The following is a 22,781-nucleotide window of genomic DNA, read 5'->3' on the forward strand; positions in this document are numbered from 1 at the left end:
CTGAGGTGATAGCATTAGCCTAATTGTTATGAAGGCTAGACAAGGAGAGAAGACCTGGGAAAAGGAGATCTGAGTAATGGGCAGAATCCACTTCGAACATCCCCCAAGACAGCGCCCCTTACCAGCAGGAAGTAGTTTGGAAAGAACGACGCCCAAATTCCCAAATATTGTGTATAAATGTTTGTTTTCATTTAATTGGACTTTGTTATATAAAATTAAATAAAAAATACTCTATATGCATAAAAAAAAGTTATTTCTCCCTGAATAAACATCTATTCGGCCTAAAAAAAAAAAAAAAAAGAATCCACTTCGAACAAAGGAACTAATGAATGTATTTACCATTCAATATATGCTAAGCAATGTTCTACTAGGCCTTACAAATAGAAGAACTCAACTCAACTCATTATATATATTGTACATACACCTTAAAATATGTTAACAAATACTTGTTATCCATACATGTATTATATACATTGTAAAAATGTTTCCATGATATAGGTTAAGATATATTTACCCAATTGTGAAAACTACCCTAGCAGCTAGGCACAATTCTTACCATTCGCATAAAGAACTTGCAATAGCAAAATGACTTGTCCAGGGCTATAGCTAACATGAAGAAACTGCAATTCTAACAAAACCTCCTAACGTTTGCTCTACAAAGTACTTATTCACAAAACTCACAAACAACTAATTTTAAGAAGGAACAGAATTCAATTTTATTTCCTTTGTTTAAATAATGAGAGAGTTTACAAAAACTTACTTAGCTGATGAAATAATGAGTTGTGAATCCTTATAGGCTATTAAGTAGCTTTGATTCTCTGGATTATGCACTGTTACCTAAAAGGAAAGGATATAAAATGACTGTGACAATCCATAATTTTCATTTATATAAATAATATATAAATATATAAATATATTATTTATATAATATACATTTATAAATATAAAATATAAATAATATATAAATATAAATATCTGATGCCTTAAATACACAAAGTTAAAATAGATCTTGCCATCTAAGAATACAACTTCATAAATTGTAACCCACAGAGATGTAACTAAGCGTGGGGCTACAAAATTGGCAGCATATAAAATTTTACAATGTACCAACAGCCAAAAATTAATGAAAAGTCAAATGCAGAATGAATCCAAAGAGTTTCTAGAAATGCTCACCCATAGCTCATTTCATTAATTCACTTGGTTCTAATACAACATGCGCATTTTGCATCATGCCTGTTGTTATGACACACACCAACAAATGTTTCTCAAACAGCTAAGAAACAAGTCTGTTTTCTGTTATATGCTACAAATTACAATATACACAAATGTTTCTGGTCTTTGATATAGTAATTTGCTTAAATATAACAAAAAATTTTAATGGTTTAAAAGTGTTATCAAATTAGTATACCTCTGAATTGTATATTTCTTACAATAACTGACTTTAAACCTTGCTATTTAATAGCTGGGCATGGTAATACACAACTTTAATCCCAGAACTCAGGAGGCAGAGGCAGGAGGAGGATCTCTGTGAGTCTGAAGCCAGCCTAAAACAAAGCAAGTTCTAGGGCACTCAGGATTACATAGAGACCCTGTCTCCCAAAAAAAAAAAAAACACCACCAACAACAAAAACCACCAAAATGCTGTTTAAGATTCTGCCTTGGCATTAATTTTAAAACCTTTTGCACTATGTACCTATACTGTTAATGTATTGAGGGTCACATTAAAATTTACTAGGCAAAAACAGGCGCTGAGTGGCAAAATTTTGAAATCACAATTCAGGAACTACCTCTACAACCTTAAGAGCAAACTACAAGGGCAATATTTAAAATAAAATGACCACCCAGAATGTTGCACACATCATTAATTTCAGCACTCAGGAGGCTTATCTGTGAGTTCATGGCCATCCTGATCTACACAGTAACCATCCAGGTCAGCTAAAGTTACATAATGAGATCCAAACTAAAAACTACAGCACCCTAGAAAAGGAACAATTTCAATTTATGTATGCCAAAAGATTCTATGTTTTTAAAAGTATCTAGCCAATCCACTTAATCAGCAATTAAACATCCTAAAACTCACTACACTACACTAAATTAGGTTAAGTCATTCACAACCATCAAAGAACAAAATATACTTACTGCTGCCTAATAGTATTATTTTCTGAAGTCAAAGAGTTTTAGGCTGTGCTTATTATCTGACTCAAAAGCTAAATAAGCAAAGCATATTAACAAAAAAAAAAAAAAAAAAAAAAAAAATGGCTGTGTCTGCTATTTTCTATGAACAAATTAGTATTTTTACCAGAAATAGAATTCTGCATTAAGAAAACTATAAAGTAGGGGTACATATAAACAAATCTGTATGCTCCCTTCATTTGAAGCAGTAATACACAAATAGAGGCTTTTTTGTTTTGAGACAGATTTTTATTATGTAGCTCATACTGTCCTTTAATTTATAGTCTTTCCTCCTTAGTCTCCCAATTTTTAGGATCACAGTGTATATTACCATGTCTAGTAACACAACACATTCTTAAAATGGTAAGACGCTCACTTACTGACAATTGGTCGTGAAATGAACCCTTGCAAACTTTTAATTCAGAGCAACAAAGGTAAAACTCCCAAGATATATAAAACATGATGTGGTTATAAGCATATATAATCACAATTAGAAATAATTCCATACTTACACTCTCTAAAACTCGCAAACATCTCTCTGCTCCCCATAAAGAGGCTACTAGTTTCTCTTCATCCTCATCTCTACTTAAATGATCCACACACTCTTTTACTAGGCAAAAAGAAATAGACAAAAGTTAGTATATAAAACTTCAATAATTATTCCTTAGCTAATATCAAAAGTCACACACACATATGCTACAAATATACTGGAATGTGAACATCATTTTTTACTTGATATTAAGTGCACTGGTTTAAATGAGAATAACTCCCATTCACTCAAATATTTGGATGCTTCTTCAATAATGGTTTAGCAAGGATTAGAGGGTTTGGGCTTGTCAAAACAGGCCTGTACTAGGACTGGGCTTTGAGGTTTCAAACAACTCAGGCCATCCCAGTTAATTCCACTCTCCCTCCTCTTCTCTATTATTCAGTGGTTATGTGTCAAGAAGTAAATTCTAGCTACTGCTACTGCTCCTGCACCATGTCTGCCTGCCTCTATGTTCAACCCTGTCACGACGGTCATGAACTCACCCTCTGAAACTGTAAGTCCTCAATAACTGCCCCCCTTCTTCTGTAAATTGCCTGGTCACGGTGTCTCCATTTTGTTGTTTCACAAGACTGGGTTTCTCTAATGCAGCCCTGGCTGTCCTAGAACTGGCTCTGTAGACCAAGTTAGTCTTAAACTCAGAGATCCACCTGCCTCTGCCTCCCAAGTTTTGGGACTAAATGTGTGTGTTTGTGTGTGTGTGTTATATACAGACCTTTATCTACAATATGATCCAGACCACCCAGAAGCCGAAGCTCTTCTTTAAACCAATCTCCTGCTCGTTTGGAAGTGAGGGACAGCAATGTCTCCATAGCTAAATGACCAGTCTAAAAGTCAGAAACACCATTAATGAATACTGAGGTGTAGAATTTTTTTCAAAAAACAGGGTTTCTTCTCTGTGTAACCCTGGGTGTCCTAGAACTCACAGAGATTTGCCTGCCTCTGCCATCCAAGTGCTGGGATTAAAGGCATCTGCCATCACTGCCTGGCTAGAATAATTCTGAAGCATTAATTTTAGGAAATTTTTTTTATTAAAATGTAGTAAGTCAAAAAAAAAGAACAGTAAATGCATAGGTGAATTAACTTCAAATTTTATCAGAATAGTCTATACTGAAGAAACTGTGCCACAACTATATGACCTGCTTTTATGGAAAAACATTTATTATAATGGCAGCATAGAGGCTCACATGTGGCATTACTGAATCAAATCACATATTCTTTACTATACATAAATACATTGGATTAACCTACCAAAGATACATTTCAAGGAGTCAAGTGTGGGAATGTCAGTGGCCCTAAGTGTTCCAATTCAATGGGCATTAATTTAAACAACCTGAAGGTACAAAGTGGTAACAACAGCTTTGGTTTATTTTTTTTTCTGAATATAGTAAACATAAACATTTTCCCGTATATTCATCAGTGAACCATGTTTTTTTTTTTTTCCCCCTTCAAGTTTTCTGCTAATTTTCCTACAAAGTTGTCTTATACTATGAGTTAAACTTTATAAAACAGGATTATTTAGCAGCTAGAAAATTACTTGTAGTCGATTTTGAAGATCCCTCATAGAACGCCTCACCCTGTCTGGGGAACAGAAAGGGGATGACATGGGGATTGGGAGGGGGACAGGAGAGGATGATTGACATGTAAAACAAGCTTGTTTCAAATTTAAATAAAAAAAAATTATAAAAAATTTTTGTAGTCACAACATATATCCAAAACCACCACTAATGGTACACAAATAAGAACCACATTTTCAACTAGGTTAGCATTTTTCTTTATGAATCTTTTTTTTTTTTTTTTAAGCCTAAAGCCACTTCCCAACAGAGTAATCTAATCTAGTTCTTGTTCCTAAGAGAAGAAATAATCAGCAGGGCTGGAGGCAGTGATAGAGCTATTGTTTAGGCTAACCCCTTGCACAGTAACAATGAATTTTAAAAAAAAAAGAGTGGGGAGAATAATTAGCAAAGACTAGAAGACTTTTCTGTCCCACCCGCAACCCCAACCTGAACATACAAAAGGAAACTTTTTACCACACATCTGTCAGCCTCTGCCTCCCGAGTGCTAGGATTAAAGGCAGGCGTGAGCCACCAAGGCCTGGCTACAAAATTACAGTATTTTACCAAAGAGAATCTTAGTATTACCAATTTAGAAGGATCTAAGTTCTTTGGAAACAAAATTTTTGCCAGAGCAAATACAGAATTAGAACCCAATACAACAAAACCATTGAATTGGGTTCATTTCTCATTCTAGGTCCTACAAGGAGTAATTTAATGACCAAATTACAAGAGTCTTAATAGTAAACTGAGGCCTAATGCTACAATCTTGAAGAAGAGTTTAAAAACTTTGTGTTAGTAAAAACTCTATACTTTAGGCTATATTTATATCATAAGCTACCATTCAAAAATAGCCTATTATTTTAAGCATTTTATTTGAAAACTAAAATAATCCAAATAATCCTCTAAAGCAAACTTACTAATAAGACTATTCTGTTAACTGTTAGCATCCATTGTTTAAAACTATTACTACTGTTATTTTCATGTTATTATCAACAGAACAAATATATTTAAAAGAAGTTAAAATAGTTTTTAATTTTTATTATATTTTATTGAGACAGGGTTTCTCTGTGTACTCCTAGCTGCCCTGGAACCTGCTTTGTAAGCAACACTGACTTTGAACTCAAGAGATCTACCTGCCTCTGCCACCAGAGTGCTAGGGTTAAAAGTGCAAACTACCATACCTGGCTATAAATTTTATTATTAAAAAAACAAAATCAAAAAACTTAAAACAGTCAGGCAGTGGTGGTGCACGCCTTTAATCCCAGCACTTAGGAGGCAAAGAGAGATGAATCTCTGTGAGTCTGAGGTCAACCTGCTCTACAGAGGGATTTCCAGACTAGCCAGGGCTGCAGTTACACATAGAAACCATCTCTCAAAACAAAATAAACAACTTTAACATACACAAAAACATCACACAAAAAAATTAAACCAGACCCAAACAATTAATATAACAAACAAAAGCAATGTGTGCAACTATTACTTAAACAAAGCAACTTTTAGTCTACTGTACAACTGAAAAACCATATTAAAGAACAGCTGACTCTGAGCTGAAAGAGAAAACAAAGGCAACCTAACATGGTCCTGTGCTCTGGTTTCAACTGTGTAAGTAAATTACTTAACACACTGTCAGCATTTCCCATGCTGACATTTACTTATCCTAACAAATTTAACAAAACAAGTAAACTTCATGAACCAAAAAAAATCATTTAATAGCAAATTATTTCAAACTAAAATGTTGAATATAAGTAACAAAAGAGATACATTTATTTAATTATTCAGCAAATAAAAATTATAAGTTCAATTTGTATGGCATTAAAAATTACATTTTTCTTTATGAATAAAACCCCACATTTATATACATACAGACTGCATTTTTATTCATTCACCTTTCCTGGAGATCTAGACTAGGTTTATTTCTTAGCTATCATCAACAGTACAGCAATACACAGACATGCAAGTATTTCTGTGGTTGGCTGAGAGTGGTAACTGAGTTATGGACCAGGAGAATATTGGAAAAGGTATCCCAATAAAACCAAAGGATGAGAGAAAATCCCATAATGAAATCTATACTTTGAATGTAAATTTAATAATTATTTTTAAAAATTAGATGTAAAAATGTTGAGTGAATGACAATTATTAGTTTTAAATGTAGTATTACACTGCTCCACTTCTAAAACACAGATTGGTGATTTTCCAGTTCTACAAAGTACAGACCACATTTGCATTTTGAACCTGACCTGTATTTGAAGCTGGCTGGCTTTCCTCCCATTTGCTATCTTTTTCAGGGCCCATGAATCCCTTAGTAAGTCTAATATAATTAAACACAGTGACAGCCTTTAGTTACTGTGATTATAAATTTTGTGGCAAATGTTGCAGTCCTCTCAACTAAGCAGGCAATAGGGAAAAAAAAAAAAGTTTTATCTTACAAAATCAAGTTATACAATAGTAGTATTTTCTCCTCAAAACCATGGGACAATTATCTTACGGTTTATAACCATTAAACTATCATCATCCATTGGGGAATTATGCTCAGAATAAAGTTAAACACTGATCATAATCCTACAATGAATAAGAACATTGCTCCAAAAGGGTAGTGACTAGGAATTTCCCTTTTTAGCTTCCCAACCAAGATAGTCAAGCAAATACTTGATTAAAAATCCTTTACAAAGCCTCCAAATTCTGATTTCTAAAATAGAGAAAATAAAAATCCCAGATGCTAATTAACAGCTTAACTGCAGAGGAAGGAAGAGAAAGAAAAAGATTAAACAAAATCTAACAAGAAAAAACAGTTACTTACTAGCAAAACCAAAACCTAGAAAGGTTCAAATACAGATGAGCCATTTTAGTGATTTCGGAACTATGTTTGCTAATGTTATCTCAACTTGACACAACCTCAATTGAGAAAATGCCGTCTTAAGTTCTGGCTGTAGAGCATTTTCTTAATTAGTGACTGGTGGGGGAGGGGCCAGCCCATTGTGGTGGTCCTTGGCTCTGTAAGAAAGCAGGCTGAGGAAGCCATTAGGAGTAAGCCAATAAACAGCACCCCTCCATGGCCTCTGCATCAGATCCTGCTTCCAGGTTCCTTCTCTGACTTGCCTCAGTGATAGACTGTGACCTTGGAGTATAAGCTGAAATAAACGCTTTCCTCCCCAAGTTGCTTTGGTCATGATGTTTCATCTCAGCAATAGTAACCCAAATTAAAACAGGAAGTGATGTTCAGAGATAAACCTTAATAGAAAACTTTGTCAACAAAGACTGTGAACAAGGCTAATAAAAGTTAAATGATTTGTCAAAAGCCACATAGCCTCTGTGACTACTAATCGGACTTTTTGAGCATATTCTTCATTTGTCATAGAAGAAAACAACCCACCGTTATATTTTCTAGATCAAGATGCTTATTGTGCACAGTTTCACACAGTCTTCGAATTTTTTCTTTGATCTTGTTCATGTCTTTTTCATTCAGTAGCTTAGCTGAAGAAGCATCTTGTTCCAATTCCAAGAGTCGAATCATGAGATCTAGGCTGGCCCTATCAAGATCCATGTTCAAACGATCTCTACTCAATATGTACATGAGAGCAGCTGTACAGAGGGACAGATTCTTCAACAGATCCCAAAAGAGAAACATTCATGAAAGCAATTACTAACAACTTTAGAAAACAAAGACATTACTGACATTTCTAAATTAAAATGCCTAAAATCTCTATTGCTGGTTTTGTTGGAGACCCTAAAAATGCTTGATTCACTGTTCTTCCAAAATATCCCAAGAAAATATATCTATTTGATAAATAGATATAGATAAATAGATAAATCAATTGATAAATTGTTGTTTTGTTTTCCTCTAGCCAAGCAGTGATGTACATCTTTAATCTCAGCCAGTACTCGGGAGGAAGAGGCAAATGGATCTCTGTGAGGTCAAGGCCAGCATGGCCTACAGATCAAGATCTAGGATAACTAGGATGACTATGACACAGAGAATCCCTATCTGGGAAAAGGGGGGGAATGTTTTTTTCCTCTCTAAAGAATGTTCAACAATTTACTTTTAATGTTGTTTGCAACATAAGGATATGCCAATTTTTGGTTCAAAAAACAAATGTGTTATAATTTGTATCAACACACATTATTTTCCTCTGTTGAATACAGACAACTGAGTTTACATTAGCATACAGGAGACTGAAATATATTTAACTAGGGGGCTAAAGAGATGATTCAGCAGTTAAGAGCATGCACCAGTCACTCTCCCAGGGTACTGGAGCTCTTTTCCCAGGACCCATATGGTAGCTCACTACTGTCTGTAACTCTAGTTCTAGGGGATCCAACGCCATCTTCTAGCCTCTGCAAGCACCAGGCATACACCTGGTGCATAGACATACAAGCAAGGAAAACATTTACAAACTAATAAAATATTTTTAAAGGAAACAAATCTAACTGTATTAGTTCCTTTTTAAAATGTTTTACTTGAGCATTTTTTTTTTAAAGACAGTTTTATTATGTAGTCCTAGTGGACCTGGAACTCACTATGGAGAGAGACCCTGCTAGCCTGGAGATTCACTTGCCTTTGCCTCCTGAGTGCAGGGGACAAACTCTGGCACCGCTGGGCCTGACAATTCTTTTGTCAGTTTGTTGGGCTTTTGGTTTTGTTTCTTGAGACACGATCTCCCTAAGTAGCCCTGGAACTCACTATGTAGACCAGGTAGATCAGGGTAGCCTTGAACACATAGGGTTAAAGCCTGATTCTGCCTCCCAAGTGCTAGGATTAAAGGCATGCACCAGTCTTGTTTTATTTTGATAGTATCTCGCATAACTCAGGCTGGCCCTGAACTCATAGAGTTGAGGATAACCTTGAACTTTTGGTCCTCCTGTCTTGTCTTTCCTTCCTTAGATGCCAAGATTACAGACCTGCATAATACCTGGTTTAGCCAGTGATAGGGGTCAGACACTGTGCTGCTAAGCACCACACTAGCAACTGAGCTACATTCCTGGTCCCTAGTAACTTTTTAATAAAGTATTAACAAAACGTGTTCTTAAAATACTCAAGGTGGTATGTTTTAGATTAATGCTAGCACAATCAGCGTTTGGTAGACAAATGCCCTAAGAATGGATGGAAACCAAACTCAGATCCTTTACTGCTGAACCATCTCTTCAGTCCCCTTGATTAAATGTTTAGAAAGCATTTTTGGAAATTAGATGCCACAATAAAGACCTGAGGGACTTAATAAGAAAACAATGTCTTAAGTCTATAACTAACGGGGGACTGAAGTAAATTATGTATTTCTCTTTCTGTCCTTGTTATTCTATGTCTAGTACAAACTGGGTATAAAGGAATGCTCACACACTTTAAATATATTACTTTTCATTTTAATAGAATCAGTATTAATTTTGTGTCACTTAATTTGTATTTATAAAGTAATTTCCTTTCATACAAGGCCACCTCCACATATCTCTGCTAAGTTTGGTAATCACTGATTTTTCCTAATAACATTGGAGCTAATTTGGTTAGATAACTTTTACTATTTATTTCTTTTCACAATGCAGTTAATTTTCAAATCAACAATAAATCAAATATTTTAAACCAATGGCCATATTTTAAAACCCTTTTTTATACCATTAATATCAAACAATATTAAAAGGTTCTTCTGAATAATGGAGATTTTTTTTATAGTACAAAGTATTCAGTATAGTATGTTAACTGAGAAACGAGTAAGATAACTTTTCTTGTTTCCAAAAAACGCAATTTATGAAGCAAAAACATATGGCTACCATCTCTACTTATTAATGAAAGTATTCTCTGATATGGTCTAAGGCTATAATTTTTCAGTAATACTTCTCAACTACAGAAACTTAAAAATACCTGATGGTGCTGGGAATCATCCAAGGTTTTAAAGACCATTGCAACCATCCCATGTGCTCTCAGGTGCATTCGAAAACTGGGCATGGCACATTTAGTAGCCAAGCTAATAACACTAGAAGGAAAAAGACTATGTTAGAACGGCTAAAAATTTCTAGGGCATTGGCTACAGTTTGCATAATTCCAAACAAGCAAATGAGAAGGAAGCAGAAGACTCAAAGTACAGGCAACACAGAATATAAAAACTATGGACAAATCAACATTTTAAAACATGTACCAAGGCTTAGAGTGTGACTGGACACACTACATTTATAAAAACGAATAGCATGATATCCGTAGTGTATTCCTCAAATCATTACAACCATTAAAGTTATTTAAATTCCAGCTATCTATCATAATACTGCTATTTATGAAAATTAGAAGTGGTTATATTTGATTGGATATACAACAGACCATAGACAATGCAACCAAGTCAAGGTAATCAATCTATTACTTATTACTGTATATAAAAGATGACCCATGTCTCTACTCAAATCTATCACTTGATGCTAAAATTGAGGTTTAAAAAAAAAAAACTCAGAGTCTTAGCATATTATTTATTTATTTATTTATTTATTTATTTATTTATTTATTTAGCAGCTGGAAACTGAGTCCTATACTATTAAAAAAGGGGAACACTTGACACATCACTGATTATCAATACATAAAATTTTAAATGTCTAGCTTTATTAATAAGTTTAAAGGCATTTAGTTGAAAATATTAGCATGCACACATTATAAAGAGTATAAAATTAAGGTCTTACCTAAGGCAACGTGTGTTTAGAGGCTGAGTACTCTTTAAGCCACTTAACAAGTATTCAATGTCATCAGTGAACTCTTGATTTTCACCAAATTCCACCACATCATTGAAGTGCTTCACATGCTGAACAACAGTATATAACTGCCAAGAAAAAAATAAGCCCGCCTCTTTTATAACTATGAACTAGCACATCTAAATCTATAGGTTTTGTATTTAATAAAAAGCCTATACAATCATTCATTAGATGGAAAACAAAAAATGTTTTTAAATCACCAGTACTAATAGGACAAGATACGTTTGTGGTTCAAAACTGTGGCTATCAGTGTAGTGATATTTGTTTAAGACAAAAGGCTAAATGTTACACATAGAAATCTATCCACGTGCAGTAAAACTGTATATGGCCGCTTACTTCTTTGTCTTCTTTTCTGCATTTCAGTGCAGTAACTATATCTTGGTAGGGCTGAGTAGGTATTGTCACAGTTTTTATCACTTTGAGTGGTGGTGCAGGAGCCTTAAAAACTCCATCATCTTTTTGATTTGGTTCCTTTGAAGACAGCCTCACCTATTAATAAAGGTATTAAATTAGTTGTTCTAAGTAAATATTTTAAAAGGTAACATCTTGTCTATGTGACAAATTTAGCTTTTAAAAAGTAAATCAAGTTTTGTTGTTGTTGTTTTTTGTTGTTGTTTTTTAAGGGAGAAGAGGGAGGCTGTTGAAAGTCCTAAGAGATAATTTAAATTCCATGCACTACTAAGACTTAAATGTTTTACACACAAAAGAACCACTTGAGAAATACTTCTAGCTTTTTTAAACTTCTAATTTCATATCATTTGTTTGCTTCCAGGACTGTTGGAAGAAAATAAAGAACCACAATTGCATGCATAAGTAGCATTGATAAGCAGTTAGACAGGGTTTCAGAAAAACTACAGCAAAAGAATCATAAAAGCATAGGAAACTAAAAGCAATATAGAACAAATGTACTAAGTTGTAACAAGAACAAAGAAAGCATGTATCAGCATCACAAGAAATCAGTAGCAACATCCTAATAATTAAGGGAAAAAATCCTATACCTATACCATGCTTTAGAAACAGTACTATTTTTGGAACTGAGGATGAACATTTGTCTATGCATGAGGCTCTGACTTCAAATTCTATACCCAAATTTTGTTAATGTTATAAGAACTCATTTCTTTGGTAGCTCCAGATGACTGAGGCTTCGCTATTAAGATAGGAATCCTTTTGTTGAAAATACATCTTTTAAGGAGTGAGGGGGTCCTCAATATGTAGCATGAGCATGTAGGCTCATTTGAGATGAGTCCCCTGGTTGCCTTGTGGGTATGTCACCATGCCTAGGCAAAAATATTTTAACAAAAATTTGTTTTCAAAAATATTAATGGAATGCAGCTTCATCTCTACAAAAAGTCACTTATAAAGATATACAAAGGTAAATAAATATTCAGACAAAACACTCTAACACATAATTATTTTTAAAAATTCACGTATTGTAGAATATAACTTTGGGGAAGGAGTGAGCCTGTGTTTTACTATGTAGCCCTCACTGGCAATAAACTGGTGGTGATTCTTCTACCTCAGCCTTCCAAGGGCTGGGATCACATGTATGGACTGTCACGCCTAGCTTATTTTAAGTTCTGAGGATCAACAGGATGGAGAGAATGCTCAGCTGGTAAGGTGCCTGCCATGCAAGTATGAAGACCATGTATATACTTAATAAATATAAAAATAACTGAGCAGAGAAGCAAAATAACAGTTTGGGGTAAAGATCAATTGATCCTTGAAGCTTACTAGTTTAGCTAAACTAGCCAAATTCAATGAGGCCCTTTCTCAAAAAATTAGGCCAGACAGTGGCAGCACCCACCTTTTGCACTTGGGAGGTAGAGGCAAATAGATCTCTGTGAGTTTGAGGCCAGCCTGGTCTACAGAGAGGGTTCCAGGACAGCCAGGGCTACACAGAGAAACCATGTCTCGAAAAACTAAAACAAAAAACAAAACAAAAGGGCAGAGAGGGCCAGTGAGATTGTTTAGCAGGTAAGAGTGCTTGCCAAGCAAGCATGAACAACCTGCTTGAGTCCCAGAACCCACATGACAGAAAACAAGAAAGTACTTCTAAAAGTTGTCAACTATTATTGAGTGCTCACAAACCTATACACATTCCTACACAAATACATACGTAATACCACACACACAAAGAATCAATACTAATACTTCATGTAAGAAATAATTTTTCTTAAACCCTAAACACTATAAATTCATAAAACATGAATCATTGTTGAATGCTTTGGTTTGGCTTTTTTGGTGTTTTGTTTTGAAATAGGATCTCAGTATGAAGCCCAAGTTGGCCTTGAACTCAAACAAAGTTTTAATTTGTAAGGCTTTTCAATTATAACCTTGAGAGAACAAAACTTAAGACAGTGACTATCTATCTAGATTAACTTGTAAATTATTTTAAGAGAGAAAAATAAAAAGGTTTACTTACTGTGACATTCTGAGGTTTTACTACTGGTGGTCCAGGCAGTTCTTCTGAGTCTGGATGGTTCCAATGCCTGGCATTATATACAGCTTTTGTAGGTGACTAGTGAAATGAGAAAAAGATAACTGCTTCCATCTCACTTCATATCCCTTACAAAAAGGTGTCATTTATAAGGTATAACTGAAATGCATAAACTTACATCTTAGAGCAAAAAGCCAGTCTATGTCAGACATAATCACTTTGGTATTTAGCACAGAATTGGCAACTGCTCTTCTGTGCTAACCAGAAAAAGAAAGCACTTTAAACTGTTAGCAAGCACATATATGATTTATATAGTGGCTGTCTAAGAGGAACATAAAGAACAGGGAGCTAGCTTATGTTTCGTCTACTCTGGGCATGTGTGACCCAGAAAACCCGATTTGAGTTCATAAATTATTTAGATATAATGAATCACTTAATGCTAACCTCTTTCCTAAAAGTTGTCCATGACCTCCTCATACACACCTTCCTATGTATGTGCCTACATTCTCACATATTCACACACAGAAAAGATAGGTAAGTAAATGTTTTAAAGTTTAGTATTTAATACATTTAATTCAACATGCTCATTAGCAAAATTTTATTTTTCATACTAGTCGTGATTCATAATTTTCTACAATAGGAATCAAGCAGTTTGAGACAGACAGAAAGAAATTCCATACTCATTTAAGTGAAACCACTGGAGCAAAATATATACCATAACAATGAAAATTGTCTAAGTTTTATAAAAGTAGCTGTATATTACTTCACAAAACATAATAGTCTATTCAGTGTAAGTCTGTTCAATGTACTAACTATGAATTCTGTAGCAAAAATATATAAACATAATGAATGTTCATAAAGACAGATATAAACTGTCTTGAATACAGGCTACTGTGCTGCTAAATTTATTTAAAATGAGAAAAATCTCTCAGTTTTAACATTCTGAATTTCAGAACCTAACATTAAATTTTCATAAAAGGAATAAAATTTTTATTTTCAAAGGAAACTGGTTAAACAAAGAATGAAAGATAGAACATTCCATTTTACCTTCAAAGAAAACTGAATATTGTAATTTTAAACCTCAAATCTCTGATCTGACTCATGATTCCATTTATGGCTGCAAACTACCTTAGTGCTACACACAAAATAAAGAGTATTTGTACAAAACCTACTTCAAGAATGGCCAAATATTCCTGTTCTCATTACTCTTATGAACTTGACTTGCATTAATTAATGATTCATTGTTATATCTAAATTATAAACTCATGCAATGACTTGATCACATTTTCAGAGTGAATTTAACATAAATTCTAAAAGCTAGCTCTCTGTTCATGTTCATCTTAGATAATGACTATACAAGCTGTGTGCCTGTTAATTATTAAATACTTGATTTGAACAACCTTTGGTACCTCAAGTACACTCAAGGCCCAGGTTATGATTACAAGCTTTTGGTATAATCTGTGTCCTGATTTAGAAGTGTAGCTGGCCTAGCATGCACAAGGCCCCTCATTCTAACTCCATCATTGTAATAAAGTCAGAGCCAGAAAAACATGTTTCAAAAGTGCCAGGACTCATAACAATGGTTCTGCTTCATCTTGACTTAAGGTCAGAGAGTTCAAAGCCACTACTAATCTGTCAAGGTTAAACAACAGGATATTTATTTAGCCTAAGGTATGGCTATTGTCAATCTTGATGTGGCAACTGGATACTTGGTTTAGAGCATGGTTACTTGATATTCTGGGTATTGAGAAGGTAATTATGCTTGTTTGTTCTTTGTGTGTGTTCTTTGTGTGTAAAGAAGTCTTTTGTCTTTCTCCCCTTTTTGGTTTGGGTATATTAAAATGTTGGAAGAATAACTTGAGGAGTTCAGTATTTACTGGCATGCCCTCCTGACTATTTTCTCAATTCACACTTTCCCTCTAGGGTACAAACTGGGAAAGTCAGGTGGATCTGACTAAAGCCCTCCAAAACCAGGGTAACTACACAAAATGCAAACATTTGTAAACATATTTTATGAGTATTGGTCGGGTACCACAATTTTGAGTTGTAATCAGTTGTGAGCCTCCATGTGGGTGCTAGGAATTGAACCCAGGTCCTATGAGGATCAGTCAGTATTCTTAACCAGGCCCCCATTCTATTTCTTTTAAGAATGAACTGACTCAAGGTAATAAATAATCTTACAGGTAAGAAAAAGGCTAATTCCCCAAAGAACAATACAGGGCAATGAAAGATTCTTAACTAAAACACTGTAAGAGTAGGCAAAACACAAATTACTAAGTTAAGTACTAAATATTCCTGATAGCTATTCAATGCTATTAGAGAGAGGAAGGGAGGGAAGGATGGAGGGAGGGAGGATGGGAGGATGGGAGGGAGGGAGGGAGGGAGGGAAAGGTTCATCTAACAGATAGGGACTTAGATCATCAAAAGAAAAGCTGGCATTGAGATATTCTCTAATAAGAGTTACGAGAAACTGGGCTGTGGTGGTGCATGCCAGAACAGTCTGTACCTCCAATTCGAAGAGATCCAATACCTTCTTACAGCCTCAATGGGAACTAGGCATGCACACAGCACACAGATAGATATACATGCAAGCAAAACCACCATAAACATAAAATGGAAATTTTTTAAAACTAGTTTTAAGCAGGGCATTGGTGGCGCATGCCTTTAGTCCAAGCACTCAGGAGGCAGAGGCAGGCAAATCTCTTTTGAGTTCCAGGTCAGTCTAGTCTACAGAGCTGGTTCTAGGACAGGCTCCAAAACAATTCAGAGGAACCCTGTCTCAAAAAACAACAACAACAAAAAAGGTTTAAAGGAAGTAATTTAAATATAAGCACTCACTCAGCATATGAAAGAATGCAACTAAAGTAAAAAAGGGCAATCTAAATAAAGCCAAGTTCTTACATTATTACTACTCTGAAGAATTATGAGCCTATACTAAGTGACTTCCAAGAGATATTACTAACCAAGATAAGCAAAGTACAAACAAATCTCTTATAAGGCAGGCATGGTGATACCCTCTTTAATTCTAGCACTCTAAGGCAGAGACAGGCAGATCTCTAGAAGTTACAAATGAGTATCACCTGGATAGCAAGCTCCAGGGCAACCATGGCCACCTAGTAAGACCTTAACCAAAATACCACCAACAAAAAGCACTTATGAGTAGGGTGTGGTGACAAGGGTCTATAATGTTAGCTCTCAAGAGACTGAGACTGAGAAGTTAAGTCCGTCTAGGAGACAGTGAGTAAGACCCTTTCTTTAAAAAAAAATTAAAAGAAATTTACTTTTCATTAAGAAGCTTAGTAAGAAAGCATCTGGCTATTTTTATAAAAAGGAAAATAGGAAATAAAGTGAGGTCCCTACAAGTGTTAAAAAGTAGAATAGATCTCAAATGGAGTAACCCTTAACTGAATTTACTTTTTTTCTTTTTTAATAGATTTTACTTTTGGAAAAATAATAATGTTGTGCACAGCATTCACTAAAAATGGAGTGTGAAAAAAACTAAAACTTAAAGCAAACCAGAATCTAGAAACCTACTCATATTTCAAATAAAAGAGGAAAAATATACCAACTGACCAGACAGAACCTCAAGTAATATGTGAAAATAGCATTTGACTTTATACCTTTGCTCTGATTGGGCAAAGCTAAGTGTATGCCTTTTTTTAAAAAAAAAATTCTAAATAACTTGTGTCTGTGTACAGTGCACATGCCTGGGTGTACAAGCCTGTAGAGATCACAAACCAATGTCAGGTGTCTTCTTCAACTGCTCCATGTTACTTTTGAGACAGGATCTTTCATTGAACCTGAAGCTCACCAACTGACTAGGACTGGATGGCAACTGAATTCCAGGGATCCACCCAACTCCTAACTCCACAGTGCTAGGGTTACAGGCACTACCATGCATGGTTTTTGTTTTTTAACATGGGTCAAAGCTTGATCCTTATAGTTGCCCGGAAAGTACTTAACCATTGAGCTATCACCTCAGTTCCAAATCCCGAGTATCTTAATAGCTTTAATTTGATGAAATAAGTAAATACATTTTTTAGAACTGTTAGAAGATTGCTCATGCTAGATGCTTTGCTTTACAAGATGCTAATGCTCACTGACAACGAAAGGAATAAAAAAATTGTGGTGATGGATTGATACTTAAGATTATCTGTGTGAACTCAAGACATTTATAAATCTACATGCATGCCTGTTATATATGTGACTGTATACAAGCATGTTTCCTATTTCTGTTAAAGGGGCCAAAGTTAATGAGAGCATACTAGTTGCACAAAACTTACAGTCTCTAGGGGCATCGCAAACTAATTTCCAATACCAGAGCTTAGCAGATAGTACAAGATGAACCTGTGTTATTCAGAAAGTGAGGAATTTCTCCAGAATAACAGAGACATGTAGTGGGGACCAAATAGTCAGTATCTGGTACCTAGAAGCAGTAAGAGGGCCATTGAACTAGAGTCACAGGTGGCTTTGAGCTTCTATATGGGTGCTGCAAAACAAACCCAGGTCTTCTGAAAGAGTAGCCAGTGTTCTTAAAAAAAAGCCCCTTGACAAAAGAAAACTAAGAGTAATAGTATTTTAGTAGCATTTTAAATAAAACATTTTTAAAAAAGGGGATTATATAGACAAAATATTTTAACTTTTCCTAAGTATTTTTATTTCATTACTTATACAGATCAACAATTAAGAAAACCCACTTTGATATTCAATACTATTTCTACAAAAGAAAGAAAATGCTTTAAAAAACATTTAAAATTCCAGCTTGGAAAAACACTGTAGCAAGTGTTAAAAAGAGAATCTTTATATCCTCTGGAATCCCCAATCAGCAAGCACTGAAGATCATACACTGAATAAAGAGACAAGGAAGGCAATTGAACTGGCTTTTCTTCCACACCCAGAGTCAACCAGAACCCACTTGATAACTCTTATTAAACTACTCTACACTCTCAATCTACCAACTGTAAACAGACAGCCATGACTTTTAGCTTTTGTTTTCTGTTTTGTTTTTTGAGACAGGGTTTCTCTGTGTAGCGCTGGCTGTCCTGAAAGTCACCCTGTAGACTGGCTGGCCTTGGACTTATAACTCTGCCTCCTGAGTGCTGGGATTAAAGACATATACCATCACACCTGGATGGCTTTTAACTTCATATTCTTCTAGCATTCCCAATCATCATACTAATTCAGAATGTCTTTCCTTCAGACTTCATTTGCATTAACATCTCAGGTTTCTAGTTTTTAGAAAACATCGCCATCTAGATGTCTAAATCCTAAAATGGTAGGTAAATCCTTAAATACAGGACAAAAGCAACACTTCTGGGAAAGTGAGTTGTAACTGCTAAAACAAGCACTATGTAGAGGAACATTTGTTCCTGGGTGAGATGTGGGAGTACTTGTCCTTTAAAATCTCTTCAGTTACAAGACTCTGTTTTTTAAATTGAGAACTTATGTAAACTAATTCAGGAAACAAAAAAGAATTTATAAAATATAAAGCTATATGACTAAAATGGCAGGCTCATAAAACTGCAATTTTCTAATACAAATTACTATGTATGTAATGATGGTTTATAATGAAAAGTAATTTTAATCCAATTGCCCAGAAGCTTATTATCTAGTGTCATATTGAATAACAGAAGGAAAAAAAAAATTTTAAGTCCAAAATGTTCCTTAGAAAGTCAGACAAAAGATAGGGCCAGATGGGCCCAGTATTAAACTACAGAGACAGTGACTAGTAGTCGTAGAAATATTTTAAAATTGAAACCACACAGATCTTACACTAATTTCAAAGATCCAGAAGCAGTCTTAATTGTAAAATGAACATGGCCAACATTCTTAAGAAAAATGCAACCTTCCAAGCTCTGAAGGTGATTCTGGCTGATAATAAAACCACTGTAGAAGACAGGAGTAAATAGGAGTTGGATTTAAAATAGGCAGAGCAAGGGAAGAAATTACCTCTGTAAATCAGGGAGATAGGGAAATACTAGCCAGAAACCAGAAACTGGTTAACATTTCATGAACAAAAAGTACCAGAATTTCCAAATGATCAACCACTAAGATCTAATCACGACTACTTAAATACAGTTTATGTTCAAGTCCAATTGCTAAAGACCCTTTATTTTCCTAACTAACAAATAACTCTTCTTAGTTTGTTTTGTTTTTATTTAGCATGTGTATGACTGTTTTGCATCCATGTATGTATCTGTACCACATGCATGTCTGGAGCCTGCAGAGAGTCAGAAGAGGATGTCAGATGCTGGAATAATGGTGTAAACCACCATATGGGTGCTGGGGATCAAACCTAGGTCCTCTGGAAGAGCAAGAATGCTCTTAACCACAAAGCCAATTCTCAAGCCCAGTAAATGACTTTTTAAAGCCATTATTTTCTTCACCCTCCTCATTTTTCTGTTGCATGTAATCTGCCAGCCAGCCCTCAATCCTAGTAACAACTCCTGCTACACTCCTGGTAAGGCAAAAACTGTACAGATAACATACTTGATAAAGCTAATACAGGGCTGAAGAAGGTGGGTTAGCAGTTGAGAATACTTGCAAAGGACTTGGGCTTGGTTCCCAACAATCATATGGTGGCTGACAGCCATCTGTAACTACAATACCAGGGAATCTAACATACTCTTCTGACCTTGGACAACCAGACACAAAAACAGGTGCATATACATACATGCAGGCATACTTTCAAACATAAAATAAACACCTAAATATATTTCTTTTTTTTTTTCTTAATTAATGTTTCTAATATAAGAAGGTAGAGAAAAGCAAAGTCTTGGCTACCCTGTGTCTGTGTTACTAAGGTGAAAAGATGACTTACGTGATCAAGAAACTGTTGACAAATATTAGGACCAAATAAAGCGTACTAAAGATAATGCCAACCAGATTTCTCACTATAGACAAAAAGAAGTAAAATACAAAAGCATAAAGGGCAAAATAAACCTGGTATTGGATCAGAAGTGAGAGTATCAGGGTGCTCTAGGTTCTACAAAACTAGGTATGTAATCATATGTAAAAATATAGCATGAGGTGTGTGTGTGTTGTGTATATAGTAGTACGCCTGGCATGTGCAAGGCCCTATGTATGAGGTATTGGGTTTAAGTGCACAGTCTTATCAACAAAAAGAGTGTATATTTTTTACATGTGTCATGCTCTGTGTATTTAACGGGGCTTTGAAGCAATGAGAACACAGTATCTCCTCTAGTGCTCTAACCAAAAACAAGGCAACTAAATTGAATCAGAGGAAACACTAGACAATGCAATTTGAGACTATTCTGCAACTGCTGAGACCATTTCCTAAGTCACTCACATCCTCTTCTCTTTTATGGTATCTGGAAGATAATCTAAGTAAAAATTGCTTGGAGCATTTAGTTTTCTATGAATCCTAAAATTCAGTTTATATAAATCATACAAAAGAAAGAAGTATTTACTTAAGTCTCTTCATAAAATAAAATGCTAGAACTATTAATGTTACAAAGCTTTACCCACATTACTTTTTTTTTGCCCCCAAGACAGGTTACTCTGTGTAACAACCCTGGCTACCCTGGCACTTGCTTTGTAGACCTGCCTCTGCCTCTAGAGTGCTGAGATAAAGGTGTGTGCCACCACAGCCTGGTTCACATTACATCTTTCAAGTGTGTTCAATCCCATAGCTTTTTAATTTAAAAAAAAAAAAAAAAAAAAAACAGCATTAATTTCCTTAATTTTCCTAACTCTGTAGTATCATGCCCATCAATACAGCAGCAAATAGGTCTGCTGTCGAGTTGTTTTCCATGACCTGATTTACTTTGGGCCAGATCCCAAAATCAGGTCAAGTGCATGTACACTATTAACTTTTTAAATTGTGTGAACAGCAAAGCAAAATCTCTCAATATTAAGTTTAAAACTAAATTAAAACACTGAACACAGGGCTTCAGGTATAGCTCAGTGGTAGAGTACTTGCCTAGGATGTATAAGGCCTTGGGTTAGATCACTAACATTGCAAAAATCAAAACACTGACAAATATTAAAAACAAATAAGCAAAGAAAAAATTATCAAGGAATTGTTTTCTTTTTTCTGAGAGTTTTAATTATATAACTCTGACTGGCCTATACCTCTTTGCAGACCAGCTGGCCTTAAGCTAACAGAAATCCATCTGCCTGCCTCTGCTACAATTAAAGGCCTGTGGCACCTTGCCTAGCTTTTTAAAAAAATTAGACAGTTTCCTATCTCAGCCTCCTGAGTGCTAGTTATTACAGGTGTGTGTCACCATGCCCAGCCTCTGACCAGTCACCCTCAATAAAATGCTAACATGAATTTTTGATTGAGCATAATGAAATATGTCATCTTAGAAAGATTTGCATAATTCAGGTGACTAGTATTTTTCAAATAGCCCATGTATAAGGTTATAAAGCACACGTGGTTAAAACACCTGTTCAAAATGTTGAGGGGAAACAAAAAGTTCTAATTTAATGGTATGAAATGCTTACAGATGTGGGTTAATCATCAAGAACCTCACATTTAAGTTTCTGGTATAGCACACCAAATATATTTTTAAAAAGTCATTTGAAAAGGCTATCTAAAATACAATCATATAGTATGTTTATGTTAAATTCCCCCAGTGCTGTAATTAAAGTCATGAGCCATAGAACGAAGTATTCAAAAGCTTGCCTTTGCAGAGATTTACAAAAATAAAGATAAAACAATGTTATTCTTTCTTCGATATTTTTGGTTTTAAATAATTGGTTTACTATTTTAGCACAATTATACATTTGGATGTTTTTTTGTTTTTTTTTGTTTTGTTTTGTTTTGTTTTGTTTTGTTTTTTTGTTTTTGGGTTTGTTTCGAGGCAGTGTTTCTCTGTGTAGTTTTGGAGGCTGTCCTGGAACTCGCTCTGTAGACCAGGCTGGCCTCGAACTCACAGAGATCTGCCTGCCTCGCCTCCTGAGTGCTGGGATTAAAGGTGTGTGCCACCAACTCCTGGCTGGAATTTGTTTTTTATTTCTAACCTGACTTTTTTTTTTTTTTTTTTTTAACCCATTTGTATTTTTAAACCATTTGTATTTGAGACAGGTCTTGCTATGTGACCCACACTGGCCTGAAACTACACACATACATATGAGCAAAATTAAAGGGACTAGCAAGATTTTTACATACGTTTCTGTGCATGCATGTATGTGTTAACAATAGTAGGTAAGGAAGTCAAAATGTTGAAAAGGAGGAGAGGGAAAGGGGGAGGTAGAAATAATGTCAACACAGTACTTATTTATATATGGAATCCTCTCCCCCAAAATAAATGAAAGATTTATAAAAAAAAAAATCTATAAAAAGTGATTGGGATCTCCCTTGCCTATTGGTAAATATTGCTCTGAA

The 22,781-nt window shown here is 35.0% G+C and overlaps 1 protein-coding gene across 4 annotated transcripts in view; it reads right to left on the reverse strand.

The window, feature by feature from the left end:
• Positions 1-22,781, reverse strand: part of Wapl (WAPL cohesin release factor) — a 62,607-nt gene that overhangs the window by 12,452 nt on the left and 27,374 nt on the right. For 3 of the 4 annotated variants that reach the window (XM_051206792.1, XM_051206789.1, XM_051206791.1), the window contains exons 5-12: positions 13,415-13,510; positions 11,329-11,481; positions 10,924-11,060; positions 10,124-10,235; positions 7,646-7,873; positions 3,435-3,546; positions 2,685-2,782; positions 761-837 (exon numbers count right to left, since the gene is read on the reverse strand). In XM_051206792.1, the coding sequence (XP_051062749.1) occupies positions 761-837; positions 2,685-2,782; positions 3,435-3,546; positions 7,646-7,873; positions 10,124-10,235; positions 10,924-11,060; positions 11,329-11,481; positions 13,415-13,510 (1,013 nt within the window). The remainder of the gene's footprint in view (positions 1-760; positions 838-2,684; positions 2,783-3,434; positions 3,547-7,645; positions 7,874-10,123; positions 10,236-10,923; positions 11,061-11,328; positions 11,482-13,414; positions 13,511-22,781) is intronic. The other variant, XM_051206793.1, reaches the window with a different exon arrangement.

Source organism: Phodopus roborovskii, unplaced genomic scaffold, assembly GCF_943737965.1.
Source record: "Phodopus roborovskii unplaced genomic scaffold, PHOROB, whole genome shotgun sequence".
Classification (NCBI taxonomy): Eukaryota; Metazoa; Chordata; class Mammalia; order Rodentia; family Cricetidae; genus Phodopus; species Phodopus roborovskii.